The sequence below is a fragment of the Rhinoraja longicauda genome, chromosome 24 (assembly GCF_053455715.1).
Source record: "Rhinoraja longicauda isolate Sanriku21f chromosome 24, sRhiLon1.1, whole genome shotgun sequence".
In the NCBI taxonomy this organism is placed as follows: Eukaryota; Metazoa; Chordata; class Chondrichthyes; order Rajiformes; family Arhynchobatidae; genus Rhinoraja; species Rhinoraja longicauda.
Genome location: NC_135976.1, coordinates 26,941,526 through 26,956,629, shown reverse-complemented (window position 1 = coordinate 26,956,629; position 15,104 = coordinate 26,941,526). Strand labels below are relative to the sequence as shown.

Genomic DNA, 15,104 nt, shown 5'->3' with positions numbered 1-15,104 from the left:
GGAACTACTCAGTGCAGTGACAGTGTCCAGCATGGGGGTGGGAGTCGTTGTCCAGCAGCGATGTTAGCTTTGCCATCATCCTCCTCTCTCCCACCACCTGCACTGAGTCGAGGGGGCAACCCAGGACAGAGCTGGCCTTCCTGACCAGCTTGTCGAGTCTCTTCCCTTCCGCCGCTGAGATGCTGCTGCTCCAGCAGACCACTCCATAGAAAATGGCTGATGCAACCACCGTGTTGTAGAAGGTCCTTAGGAGTGCCCCCTGCACTCCAAAGGCCCTGAGTCTCCTCAGCAGATAAAGTCTGCTCTGGCCCTTTCTGTAGGCGGCACGGTTGCGCAGCGAATGCAGCGCCGGAGACTCAGGTTCGATCCTGACTACGGGTGCTGTACTGTAAGGAGTTTGTACGTTCTCCCCGTGACCTGCGTGGGTTTTCTCCGAGATCTTCGGTTTCCTCCCACACTCCAAACACGTACAGGTATGTAGGTTAATTGACTGGGTAAATGTAAAAATTGTCCCTGGGTGTAGGATAGTGTTAATGTGCGGGGATCGCTGGGCGGTGCGGACTTGGTGGGCCGAAAAGGCCTGTTTCCGCGCTGTATCTGAAATATGAAAATATGAAAAAATATGTATAGCGCATCGGTGTTTTCGGTCCAGTCCAATTTATTATTGAGGTAGACACCCAGATACTTATAAGAGTCCACCTTCCCGATGTCCATTCCCTGGATGTTCACCGGTGTCGGGGGGACCTGGCTGTGCCTGCGGAAATCTACCAGCATCTCCCTGGTTTTCCCCGCGTTGATCCGGAGGCGGTTCCGCTGGCACCAGTCCACAAACTCTTTGATCAGTTCTCTATACGCCTGTAAGGGTGGTGGTATGCCTGGAATAGTCAGTAGACAAGAAGCCTTCTTCGAAATGTGATGACTGCATCGTGATTAGTGTTGCAACAGTTTAGTTTAGTTTAGTTTAGTTTAGTTTAGTTTAGTTTAGTTTAGTTTAGTTTAGTTTAGTTTAGTTTAGGTTAGGTTTGATTAGGTTAGTGAAGTGATACAGCATAGAAACAGGCCCTTCGGCTACCAAGTCCACGCCGATCATCGATCACCCATTCACACTAGTTCTATGTTATCCCACTTTCTCATCAACACTCCCTACACACCAGGAACAAATTAACAGCGGGTAATTAACCTACAAAGCCGCACGTCTTTGGGAATTGGGAGGAAATCGGAGCATCTCGAGGAAGCCCACGAGCTCACAGGGAGAACTTGCAAACTCCACACAGACAGCACCCGAGGTGAGGGTCGAACCAGGGTCTTTGGCGTCGTGATGCACCGGCTCTACAAGCTGCGCCACTGTGCCTCATTTGTAGGTTCACTCGTATTATGTGCTTCTGTGAAAACCATTATGTTACAGCTTGCCTTGACGAATCTTGACTATGAATACAACTGCCATCTCGTCCAAAGCCAAACTTTCTCTCAGACATCCAACCTTATGAAAGAAAATGAATGCCCCAGCGTAGAATATAAATGAGTCTGACGTAATCATAGACACCTTTATTACATTCTTGAATAATAAAATTAGAAATAGACATTAAAACACGGTACGATTGACTACAAATGACTTTCCCTTTTCTAATCTCAGTGCGATCAGAGTGAAAACCACATGTGTTTGCTATTTGGAAGGTCCCTTCCTCCATATTTAGTTTCCCTTCTCCATTTTGAAGACCACTCATTCTATTTTGAAGGTCCCCTCCTCCATTTTGAAGGTTCCCTCCTCCATTTTGAAGGTTCCCTTCCACCATTTTGAAGGTTCCCTTCTCCATTTTGAAGACCACTCACTCCATTTTGAAGGTTCCCTCCTCCATTTTGAAGGTTCCCTCCTCCATTTTGAAGGTTCCCTTCCACCATTTTGAAGGTTCCCTCCTCCATTTTGAAGGTTCCCTTCCATCATTTTGAGGGTTCCCTCCTCCAATTTGAAAGGTCCCTTCCACCATTTAAAAACTTCCCTCATCCATTTTGAAGGTTCACTCCTCCATTTTGAAGGTTCCCTCCTCCATTTTGAAGGTTCCCTCCTCCATTTTGAAGGTCCTTTCCTCCATCATTTTGAAAGGTTCCCTCTACCATTTTGAAAGGTCCCTTCCATCATTTTGAATGTTCCCTCCTCCATTTTGAAGGTCCCTTCCATCATTTTGATAGGTTCCCTCCACCATTTTGAAGGTCCCTTCCATCATTTTGATGGTTCCCTCCTCCATTTTGAAAGGTCCCTTCCATCATTTTGAAAGGTTCCCTCCTCCATTTTGAAAGGTCCCTTCCATCATTTTGAGGGTTCCCTCCTCCAATTTGAAAGGTCCCCTCCTCCATTTTGAAGGTTCCCTCCACCATTTTGAAGGTTCCCTCCACCATTTTGAAGGTTCCCTCCTCCATTTTGAAAGGTCCCTTCCATCATTTTGAGGGTTCCCTCCTCCAATTTGAAAGGTCCTCTCCTCCATTTGAAGGTTCCCCTCCACCATTTTGAAGGTTCCCTCCACCATTTTGAAGGTTCCTCCTCCATTTTGAAGGTTCCCTTCCATCATTTTGAGGGTTCCCTCCTCCAATTTGAAAGGTCCCTTCCACCATTTTAAAAGTTCCCTGATCCATTTTGAAGGTTCACTCCTCCATTTTGAAGGTTCCCTCCTCCATTTTGAAGGTCCCTTCCATCATTTTGAAGGTTCCCTCCTCCATTTTGAAAGTTCCCTCCTCCATTTTGAAGGTTCCCTCCTCCATTTTGAAGGTTCCCTCCTCTATTTTGAAGGTCCCTTCCATCATTTTGAAAGGTTCCCTCCTCCATTTTGAAAGGTCCCTTCCATCATTTTGAGGGTTCCCTCCTCCAATTTGAAAGGTCCCCTCCTCCATTTTGAAGGTTCCCTCCTCCATTTTGAAGGTTCCCTCCTCCGTTTTGAAGGTTCCCTCCTCCATTTTGAAGGTTCCCTTCCACCATTTTGAAGGTTCCCTCCTCCATTTTGAAGGTCCCCATTGCCTTGAAAACCCCTTCCACCATTTTGAAAACCCCTTCCACCATTTTGAAAACCCCTTCCACCATTTTGAAGACCCCTTCCACCATTTTGAAGACCCTTTCCACCATTTTGAAGACCCCGTCCTACATTTTGAAGAACCCCCTCTCCATTTTGGATGGTGCCCACCCCCCCCCCCCCCCCCCTCCCCGGCCAGATGGTGATTTTAAAGGGTGGAGCATTTCTACCGTTCTCTGTCTGCACTACAGCCCCGGGGTGCAACCGCAAGAAAACACCTGCACAAGGCTATGATAAAATGCATACCACACACATTAATCTAACGCTAGTCTCGGAGATTAAGTAAAAGCGCACTTCAGTTTCAAGCTCCACCGTGAGATGTTGTTGATCATTCGCATGCTAGCTTCCCGTCGAAGCTGGAGAGGGCGATGGCGAATGCTTGGACAGCACACATGGGGTAGCTATAATCCATGGTGAAAGCATCATCGGCCACACGTCCAAACTGCATTACCATGTAGTCGGCTGCGAGAGACACGGACAGAAGGGGCTTATTTCATATCACTCGATGTTTAATCCGACCCCCGCCCTTTCCCCCCGGTTTAGCACCACACGGCACGGTGGCGCAGCGGTAAAGTTTCTCCCTCACCGCGCCGGGGACCCGGGTTCGATCCCGACTGCGGGTGCTGCCTGTACGTAGTTTGCACGTTCTCCCCGCAACCCGCGTGGGTTTTCTCCGAGATCTTCGGTTTCCTCCCACACTCCAAGGACGTACAGGTTTGTAGGTTCATTGGCTCGGTGTCCCCAGTGCAAGTTGTCCCCAGTGTGTGTGGGACTAGTGTTAGTGTGCGGGGATGGCTGGTCGGACTCGGTGGGGCCGAAGGGCCTGTTTCCGCACTGTATCTCTAAACTGAACTAAACTAAACTAAAGCAATCTCCTGGTTGCTAAACACTTTAACTTTCCTTCCCATTCCCACTCCCACACTGACCTTTCTGTCCTCAGTCTCCTCCACTGTCAATGGAGCCAAACGCAAATTGGAGGAGCAGCACCTCATATTTCACTTGGCACAGCTTACAACCCAGCGGTGTGAATGTTGTTATCTCTAACTTCAAGTAACCCTTGCTTTCCCTCTCTCTCCGTCCCTCTCCCACCCTAGTTCTCCAACTAGTTTTTCTGTCCTCCTGTTAAATTTTACTGAACCATTCCACATTTCCTCGAACATTGTCTGCTTTGATCTGTCCTTTCCACACCTTACATTATCTTTGAAACCCTTCCATATCTCGTTTCCCTCTCCCCCGACTCTCGGTCCGACGAAAGGTCTCGACCCGAAACGTCATCCATTCCTTCTCTCCAGAGATGCTGGCTGTCCCGCTGAGTCGCTCCGGCATTTTGTGTCTATCTTTGGTGTGTAAACCAGCATCTGCAGTTCCTTCCGACACCCTTCTACAACCCAGCTTACAACTCAGCGCTATGAAAGTTGCTCTCTCTCATTCCAACTAACTCCAGCATTCCCTCGCCCCGCTCTCTCCCCTCCCCCATCCTAGTCATCCTACCAGTTCCACTGTTCGCATCCTTGTATCCCTCTCGTTAGCACACCTTCCCCAGCCAACAATGAACCATGATGGACTCCACCCTTCCTGAGCTCATCTGTTGCCAGCCTTGATTTGGTCTGGCCCTTCCTTCGCCTCCGATTTCCTTCCACCCTCTGAACCTGTCCTATCCATGTACCTGCCTAAATTTTACCTGCCTCAACTGCCTCCTCTGGCAGTTCTTTCCATATGCCCACCAGCCCCTGGGTGTAAAAAAAAATTACTCATCAGGTTCCTATTAAATCTTTCCCCCCTCACCTTAAACCCATGTCCTCTGGTTCTCGATTCCCCTACTCTGGGCAAGGGACTCTGTGCGTCTACCCGGTCTATTCCTCTCATGACTTCTACATTTCTGCAGCTAAGGATTATCAATGCAGTCAACTGATTTTGGAATGAAGGCTATTGTGATAGTTGCCATCGCAGAATTGTGGTGAACATTAATCTGCTGGTGCCTCTTTGGGAAGGAAATGTGCCGTTTCTACCTGGGTTGGCTGTGCATGATATAAGACTCGCAGATGGCTGCTAACTGCAGACCGGAACATCTTGGGAAACTATTCCCATCTAGCCTAATGAATGCCAGCTTTGTCATGGAGAACCATTCAATAACAATGAGATAAACAACTGTTTGAATGGCCCCGTGACTTTGTAAAATCTGTGCTGTTCAAGATTCAAGTGTTTTCAGACTCTAGACTTTCACTTTAGAGATACAGCTCGGAAACAGGCCCTTCGGCCCACCTCGTCCGTGCCGACTAGCCATCACTCCGTACATACTAACCATATTTTACACACACCAGGGACATTTTACAATTTTACCAAAGTCAATTAACCTACAAGCCTGTACGTGGGAGGAAACTGGAGCACCCAGAGAAAGCCCACGTGGTCGCAGGGCGGATTATAAGCTCCGTACAGACAGCACCCGTAGTCAGGATCGAACCTGGGGCTTTGGTGCTGTATGGCAGCAACTCTACCGCTGTGCCACTGTGTTGCCCGTAACAGTGTGAACTTGCTAACAACCATCATTAGACACAAAAAGCCGGCGTAACTCATCGGGTCAGGCAGCATCTCTGAAGAAAAGGAATAGGTGATGCTTCGGGTCGAGATCCTTCTGAGTCCGAAACGTCACCTATTCATTTTCTCCAGAGATGCTGCCTGACTCGCTGAGTTACTCCAGCGTTTTGTGTCCATCTTTGGTTTAAACCAGCATCTGCAGTTCCTTCCCGCACTTCCTAAACAACCATTAGTTCCTGACTGATCCATGTATGGGGAGAATCTAAACCCGTGTGGAGAACACAGGACTTTGGATCATCTGACTAATTTCTGAAATTAAAAAAGAGTGAAAGGGAAGTGGATGGAAGTGGGATGGGTCAGCGTGGTACGTTAGCACTGGAGAGTGATGGGATGGGTCAGCGTGGTACGTTAGCACTGTAGAGTGATGGGATGGGTCAACGTGACACGTTAGCACTGTAGAGTGATGTGAGATAGGATGGTACATGATACGTTAGCACTGGAGAGTGATGGGATGGGTCAGCGTGGTACGTTAGCACTGGAGAGTGATGGGATGGGTCAACGCGACACGTTAGCACTGGAGAGTGATGGGATGGGTCAACGTGATACGCTAGCACTGTAGAGTAATGTGAGATAGATGGGTCAACGTGGTACGTTAGCACTGTAGAGTGATGTGAGGTAGGATGGTCTCAAAATGCAAAAGGAGTTCAGTTAAAATGTTGGTGGTAGTGAAAATGGCCATGACGCTGCATAGTTGAGATAAGAAGTTCATTCTTGTCCCATTCTTAAGGTCCTGGCTTGGACTTTGTGTTTTCACACGTGCTGTTGGCTCTTAAACTGTCCTTTAAAATGCCTCAGCAAGCGTCTTGGTTACAATAAATCACGGCAGGTTTACGGCGGCACGGTGGCGTAGCGGTAGAGTTGCTGCCTTGCAGCACTTGCTGCATTCGGGCTCAGAGACCCGGGTACGATCCCGACTACGGGTGCTGTCCCTATGGAGTTTGTATCTTCTCCCCGTGACCGCATGGATTTTCTCTGAGATCCTCCGTTTCCTCCCGCACTCCAAAGATGTACAGGTTTGTAGGTTAATTGACTTGGTATGAGTGTAAATTGTCCCTGACATGTGTAGGATAGCGTTAATGTGCGGGGATTGCTGGTTGGCGTGGACTCGGTAGGCCGGAGAGCCTGTCTTCATGCTGTATCTCTAAACTAAACTAAACGAAACAAAACCACTTCAACCGCACCATCACCGTCTTAAGGGCAACTTTATTTATTTATTGTTTGATGGAAAGATACAGCATGGGAGCACCAAGTCCACACCAACCATCGATCATGCGATGGAGTGGTATAGTGTCACAGCAGTAGAGTTGCTGCCCTACAGTGCCAAAAACCCTAATTCGATCCCGACTACGGGTGCTGTCTGCATGGGGCTTGTACGTTCTCCCTGTGACCACGTGGGTTTGCTCCAGGTGCTCCGGTTTCCTCCCACACTCCAAAGGTGTACAAGGGAAAGGTTTAATAGGAACCCGAGGGGCAACTCTTTCACCCAAAGGATGCTGGATGTATGGAACAAGCTGACGGAGGAGGTAGTGAGGCAGGTACCATAGCAACATTTAAAAGACAATTGGACAGGTACATGTGTAGAAAAGGTTTCGAGGGATATGGGCCAAATGCGGGCAGGAGGGACAAATGTAGATGGGATGTCTTGGTCAGCATGGGGAAGTTGGGCTGAAGGGCCTGTTTCCATGCTGTATGAGTCTAAGACTGATTGCTTTCCAATCCATCCGAATCTCTCCATAATCTAGGGACTTCTGGAAGGTAAAATCCACCAACTCTTTAGCTGCTTTTCATAACCTCATAAGCATGTACTTAATCCCATTATTCTATCCAATGCTTCGTTTGAGGTATTAATTATTAAACGTAAGACAGTTTCAAAACTGGCTAAAGTAGATCGGGAAATTAGGCCCGAAGGCATGATATAAGGCAAGAAATAGCACATGGCACTTTAAAGAAAGGCTTCTTACTTTTCAACAAATATGCAATTAAAATGAAAAATAAAGGCTGCCACAGCCAACCAACAAAACATTTGTAACAAGACATTACACTGAAAGAAGAGGATTATAAGGTTGTGAAGGAAAGTGATCCTGAGGATTGCATGAATGTTCGAAACCAGCTAGAGGTGACTGAAGGGATGGGAGACTTGGAGGGCCGAAAAGGCCTGTTTCCGGCTGTATATATATATGATATGATGATATATATATATGATAAAACTAACAAGAAATACAGAAAGCACAAGTGAAGTGGGGACACAAGTGAAGTGGAGACACAATTTACACACAAATTCCTGGCAGAGGAAGGAACTGCAGATGTTGGTTTACACCAAAGGTATAAGGCCAAAGATGTTTTTTCCCTTCCCCACCTGATTATCCTGCTAGTTCCACTGTTCACATCCATATATCCCTCTGTTATCACCTCTTCCACAGCCAACAATGGACCATACAAACTCCATACAAAAAAATGCCACTATCGCAATGCCCCTCTCACTTCCCCCCCTCTAAGCTATTCTCTCCGACACACCCTGACTGCTCCTGCCATCTACCCAGACCATGGGTATTTACAATGGCGACAAACACACGGGCATGGCTTTGGGGTGTGGGAGGGGACCTGAGCACCTGGGGAAACCCAAGCAGTTGAAGGGTGGATGAGCAAACGTCACACATTCAGCACCAGAGGTCAGGATCAAACCCAAATGACTGAAGCTGGGCAGCAAATGGACCACCTGATGTTGCACTGTGGGCATGTCAGTGTGGGCAGAGAATTCATTAGCAGACGGAAGACAGCTAGAGATAAAAAGACACTTTTTAAACTTGGCAAGCAGTAATTGCCTGTGAACTTCATGTCTAGTTCCAGACAGTCACAATCCATATTAATGAATAGGATGAAGGATCTCAGTATATTGCATCCAAAGTTGTTCATGACACAGAGACAGTTTAGGACGCTAAGTTGTAGGGAGAATGTAAGATTAGCAAAGGATGTGGAAAGGTTAAACAGGTTGAGAAAGGTTAACCTGAAGTGTATTCAAGGCTGAATAGGATAGCATTTATTATAAAGGGATTGAGGGTTTGTGTTTAGGGCAGGGCAGTGGAAATAAGGTCAGCCGTGATCACCGGAGGAGGAGCCAGAAATGTACCTGGAGAGGGGAGATGGTTTACAGGGACTGATCCATGGATTAAGGGGAAGGACTTGGGGATTGGTGCATGGAGATAACACGCTGGGATGTGTGGAATGGTACATGGAGATGGGAGAGAGGAGGTGGGAGTGGTACATGGAGGCGAGGAGGGAATGTCTGGGGCAGTACAGGAAGATGAGGAAAGAGACAGGGGGAATGGTACACGGAGATGGGAAATGGTGGGGAATTACGCACGGAGATGGAAAGGGGATCTGGGAATGGTACTTGGAGAAGGGGAAAGGCTCATGGGAAGTTGCACATGCAGACAGGAATGGGATGCGGACAATTCCACCCAGAGATTGGGAAGAGGTTGCAGGCAATAGACAATAGACAATAGGTGCAGGAGGAGGCCATTTGGCCCTTTGAGCCAGCACCGCCATTCAATGGGATCATGGCTGATCATTCTCAATCAGTACCCCGTTCCTGCCTTCTCCCCATACCCCCTGACTCCGCTATCCTTAAGAGCTCTATCTAGCTCTCTCTTGAATGCATTCAGAGAATTGACCTCCACTGCCTTCTGAGGCAGAGAATTCCACAGATTTACAACTCTCTGACTGAAAAAGTTTTTCCTCATCTCAGTTCTAAATGGCCTACCCCTTATTCTTAAACTGTGGCCCCTTGTTCTGGACTCCCCCAACATTGGGAACATGTTTCCTGCCTCTAATGTGTCCAACCCCTTAATAATCTTATACGTCTCGATAAGATCTCCTCTCATCCTTCTAAATTCCAGTGTATACAAACCTAGTCGCTCCAGTCTTTCAACATATGACAGTCCCGCCATTCCGGGAATTAACCTAGTAAACCTACGCTGCACGCCCTCAATAGCAAGAATATCCTTCCAATGATACTTGGAGAAAGGGGAGGAGGAAGGCTATCTGGAGATGGTGGAAGTCTTGTAGATAATGGTGCTTGAAAATTGAGGAGGGAATTGGGGATTGTTCAAGGAGATGGAAAAAAAAGGACAAATTCAAACAAAGAGGGGAAAATACTGAAACCTTTGCAAGCGAGGCATTAGATTCACAAGTGCTCTCGATTGACAAAGGTCGAATGAATTCCAGCACTCAGTGTAATCTCCACAAAGCAAGGGATGCAACCCACCATCATTCTCGTGAACGATCTGGAAGTTCTTCACTGAGGCATGAGTGACTCTCCCGTGGAAGTTCAGCACGTAGGACTGCGTGTCATCATTCCACACCGGCGTCTTGTTGTGCAATTCGATTAAGTTCTCCGTGTTGTTGTTTTGCCATCTCACGAGCAGCCCGTCTTTGTCCTGAGGGGAAGCCCACATTTGTCCAGTCAGTGGAGGTCACGGTCACGTCTGCCTCTCCTCTACAATCTGGGCAGGACTGCATGGGACGTGAACCTTCTGCTGAGGCCCAGAGCTAGATGTGCTAGTAGGGCACGGTGGGAGAGTCGCTGCTTCGCAGCGCCAGAGGCCCGGATTTGATCCTGACTACGGGTGCTGTCTGTGCGGAGTTTGCATGTTCATCCCGTGACCTGCGTGGGTTTTTTTTCCGGGTTCTCTGGCTTCCTCCCACATTCCAAAGACATAGAGGGTTGCAGGTTAATTGGCTTGGTAAAAATTGTAAATTGTCCCTAGTGTGTGTAGGGTAGTGTTAGCATATGGGGATCGCTGGTTGGCACGGACTCGGTGGGCCGAAGGGCCTGTTTCTACCCTACATCTCTAAAGTCAAAGTCTACAGCCTAAAAACACTCTTGAATCTTGAACAGCACAGATTTTAAAAAGTCATCGGGCCATTAAAATAGTTGTACAGCTGAATCCCTGACAAAGCATTTATTCGGCTGGAAACTATTCAGTTTCTCTAAACTAAACTAAAATTAACGCTGTTTCAACCTCCAAGAACTTTCACTTCCATGTTAATAATTCCGTGTTAATAGTAATAATACATTAACAGTAACGTTAACTTAACATGTCAATAGTAATAACACTTCCATGTTAATAGTTTCTTCCATCACAACTCCCTTGGCGTGGTGGTAGAAGAAACTATTAACATCGATATCGATGGAGGATGGGGCAGCTTTAATGCACTGGTACACCTAGCTCTGGGCCTCAGCAGCAGGTTCCTTTAGTGTGGTTGTAGAGCGGGATGTGCTCTGGGACTGGGCAAAGTTCACTCCCTTAGCGTGGCGGTATCGACTCTGCCCGTGTGCGGGACATTGGTGGGAGGCGTTCACTTAGTCTAGAGATACAGCGCGGAAACTGGCCCTTCGGCCCACCACATCCACGCCGACCAGCGATCCCCACACACATAATACTATCCCACACGCTCCAGAGAGAAGTTACAATTTTACCAAGCCAATCAGTCTGCAAAAACCTGTACGTCTTTGGAGCGTGGGAGGAAACCGGAGCACCCGGAGGAAACCCACGCGGGTCTCTGGGAGAACGTAGAAACTCGGTACAGACAGCACCCGTAGTCAGGATCGAACCGGGTTCTCCGGCGCTGTAAGGTGGCAACTCTACCGCTGCGCCACCGTCCCACTTGCGTGTGAAGGGGATGATGCTCTGAATGGGCCAGGGTTGGGGTGGGGGAGAAATAACTAACTCTATTATGTCAAGGTTATGGGGATGGGTTAGGTCGGTTAATCAAGTCAGGGTGGGGTCACTAGCGATGGGGTAATTTACACCAGGGGGTGGGGAGAGGTCTTTACTCTGGGGTGGTTAAGGGAGTCCACACTGAGGGTGGGAGCCATTTACTGTGGGACTGTGGGATGGGGAGAGGTAGTGAGGGGTGGGGCATGGGTTACTCTGTGGCTAGGGTGGGTTACTGTGGATATTGGGCTGGGTCATTCACCCTGAGGTTACAGGGTGTTACTGTGTGGAGGTTAAGTGCTTAGTGTCGGTGGGCCGGTGTCCAGCAACACCTTAGATCAAAAGTAAATGAAAATGAAAAGGAAAATCTGCAAATGCTGGAAATCTACACCAAATACTGTGCAGAAAATGCTGGAAACACTCAACGGGACGGTGGCACAGCGGTAGAGTTGCTGCCTCTCAGCGCCAGAGACCCGGGTTCAATCCTGACTACGTGTGCTGTCTGGATGGAGTTTGTACGTTCTCCCCGTGACCTGCGTGGGTTTTCTCCAGGTGCTCCAGCTTCCTCCCACACTCCAAAGACGTCCAGGTTTGTAGGCTAATTGGCTTGGTATGAATGTAAATTGTCCCCAGTGTGTGTCGGATAGTGTTAGTGTAGGCCGGATCCACAGTGTGTGTCGGATAGTGTTAGTGTACGGGGTGATCACTTGTCGGCGTGGAAACGGTGGGCCGAAGAACTTGTTTCCGCGCTGTATCTCGAAACTAAACTATTCTATAAATGTATTCAAGAGAGAGTTAGATGTAACTCTTAGCATTAAAGGAATCAGGGGATATTGGGAGAAAACATGGACAGGGTACTGATTTGGGATGATCAGGCATGATCATATTGAATGGCGGTGCTGGCTTGAAGGGCCGAATGGCCTACTCCTGCACCTATTTTCTATGTTTCTGTGTTAAACTAAACTAAACTAAACTAAAGGACAGGCAGCGCCTGTAGAGAGAGAGAGAAACGGAGTTAAAGATTCAGGTCAAAGATCCTTGGTCTGTTCTGACCTTCTAGGAGTTGGCAGCATTTCCTGCCTTTGTTATCTCTCAGCGCAGTGTCGAACTGTGGGATGGAGGGGACCATTATGCCGGCGGACATTTTAAAAGCTTCGATCTGACTCACATTACGCGGACGGAAGGGGATGCGTTGCTGCTTCTCGTCCATCGCTGGGATAATCACCGACATCCTCCTGGGGCCTTTGAAACCAAGCACGTTGGTCCCCTGTAAAGAATTGACGTTTAACCACGTTACACGGTGCAGAAGATCGGGATGGAGCAGCTTCTCAATTAGGCCATTCGGCCCATCAAGTCTACTCCGCCATTCAATCATGGCTGATCTATCTCTCCCTCCTAACCCCATTCTCCTGCCTTCTCCCCATAACCCTTGACACCCGTACTAATCAAGAATCCATCTATCTCTGCCTTAAAAATATCCATTGACTTGGCCTCCACAACCTCCTGTGGCAATGAATTCCACGGATTCATTACCCTCTGACGAAAAAGATTCCTCCTCATCTCCTTCCTAAAGTAACGTCCTTTAATTCTGATCCTTTTCTCCAGAGAATAGTTTAGCCTGTCCCACTGAGTCACTCCAGCTTTTTGTGTGTGTCTTATGTGTATTCCTAGACCCTAATTCCCTGTGAAGATACTGCCCTGGTTTGACTTTGCAAATGCAACACCTTACACTTATCTGAAGTAAAGTCCAGTTGCTCTTCCTCGGCCCACTTGGCCATCAGATCAAGACCCTGCTGCATCTCATTGCCTCTTGGTCTCACCACCTGGGTATTTAATCTTCTCGGGCGCGGTGAATGGAATTGAACCTTGGGCTGTAATTTGTGAACATCTCTACTTCTGACCTTACAGGAGTGTCACTGGAGTAGCAGAAGCCAGACGGACCTCAAATATACCCTACACCTTCTCCTGGACTATCCACATTGAAGCAACGGCGGAGAAAGCACACCAACGCCTTTACCTGCATAGAAGGCTTAGGAAGTTCAGCATCTCCCCCAACAAATGGCACCAACTTCTACAGGTGCGACGCAGAAAGCATTCTATCAGGATGCATCACAGCGTGGTTTGGGAACAGCTCCATCCAAGACCGCAAGAAATTGCAGCCAATTTGTGGACGCAGCCCAGACCATCACACAAACCAACCTCCCTTCCATTGACTCCATCTACATCTCACGCTGCCCCGGCAAGGCCAGCAGCATAATCAAGGATGAGTCACACCCTGGCCACTCTCTCTTCTCACCTCTCCCATCGGGCAAAAGGTATAGAAGTGCCTTTTCCCTACTTCATAAGGAAAGACCATGCCAGAATCAGACAGCACAAAGGGCAGGGGAGAGTGAGCGTGCTCAGGAGATAAGACCAGAAGATATAGGAGCAGAATTAGGCCATTCGGCCCATTGGGCCTGCTCAGCCATTCGATTGTGGCTGATCTATTTTTCCCTCTCAACCCCATTGTCCTGTCTTCTCCCCATTACATTTGAAGCCCTCACTAACCAGGAACCAATCAATCTCTGCCTTACAAATACCCAATGACTTGGCCTCCACCGCCTTCTAGTGTGGGATAGTGTTGGTGTGTGGGGATCGTTGGTCGGCGCGGACCCAGTGGGCCGAAGGGCCTGCTTCCGTACTGTATCTCTAAACTAAACTAAACCACTGGAAATGTCTCCTCCACATCCATTCTGTCCAGGCCTTTCATTATTCATCCCTCTGCGGATAAAGGAACTGCTTAGTATTGGTGCTAATGTTCGAGACACCTTGCATTTAGATCCCAATGACTTAATTTGGACATCTTCATGTACCGTAGCAATGGTTAAGCTTCAAAGAGTCTTGACTTGTTTGTGATTTTGGATGTCCTGCAATTATTAAGGGCTCAGAACAAGTGCAATTCCTTCCTTCTTTCCAACATGACGTAAGCTGATGATTCTCTGAGACGAGCTTGTTGCTTGGTCACAGATACTCACGTAAGTGATGGCAGAGAGCTCCTGCCGGATGGATCGATCGGCCCTTGCCCGCTCAGGATTGAGTCCGTTGTCGAACACTGTGAACTTGGTGCCCATCAGGTTTGACCTTGGAAAGCCAAATAGGACAAAATAAAGTTGATGAGGAGGAAGTAAAGACGCTGGTTTAAACTGAAGATAGACACAGAATGCTGGAGTAACTCAGCGGGACAGACATCATCTCTGGAGAGAAGGTAGAGGTGACGTTTCAGACGTCTGAAGAACGGTGTCGACCCGAAATGTCGCCTATTCCTTTTCTCCAGAGATGCTGCCTGACCCGCTGAGTAACTCCAGCTTTTTGTGTCGATCTAAAATAAAGTTGATGTTTTCAAGAGGGAAATAATCATTAACAGCATCAGCAAAAGACCACGGAAGGATAAGAGTCCCAGGCGGCAGGAAGGCGCAGCAGTAGAATCGCTGCCTTACAGCACCAGAGGCCCGGGTTCGATCCTGACCATGGGTGCTTGTCTGTATGGAATGTGTACGTTCTCCCAGTGACACCTCAGGATTTCTCCGGGTTCTCCGGTTTCCTCCCACACGCCGAAGATGTACAGGTTCGTCGGCGAATTAGCTTTGGTAAACATTGTAAGTTGCCCCTAGTGTGTGGGATAGTGCTAGTGTACAGGGTGATGACTGGTCAGTGCGGACTCGGTGGGCCGAAGGGCCTGTTTCCGCGCTGTATG

The 15,104-nt window shown here is 48.2% G+C and overlaps 1 protein-coding gene across 1 annotated transcript in view; it reads right to left on the bottom strand.

The window, feature by feature from the left end:
• Nucleotides 1-3,222: 3,222 nt before the first annotated feature.
• LOC144605326 (tubby-related protein 3-like) overlaps nucleotides 3,223-15,104 on the bottom strand; it is a 36,737-nt gene continuing 24,855 nt past the window's right edge. The window contains exons 10-13 of the mRNA XM_078420452.1: nucleotides 14,386-14,491; nucleotides 12,540-12,638; nucleotides 9,919-10,090; nucleotides 3,223-3,521 (exon numbers count right to left, since the gene is read on the bottom strand). Of these exons, the coding sequence (XP_078276578.1) occupies nucleotides 3,388-3,521; nucleotides 9,919-10,090; nucleotides 12,540-12,638; nucleotides 14,386-14,491 (511 nt within the window). The 3' untranslated portion in view covers nucleotides 3,223-3,387. The remainder of the gene's footprint in view (nucleotides 3,522-9,918; nucleotides 10,091-12,539; nucleotides 12,639-14,385; nucleotides 14,492-15,104) is intronic.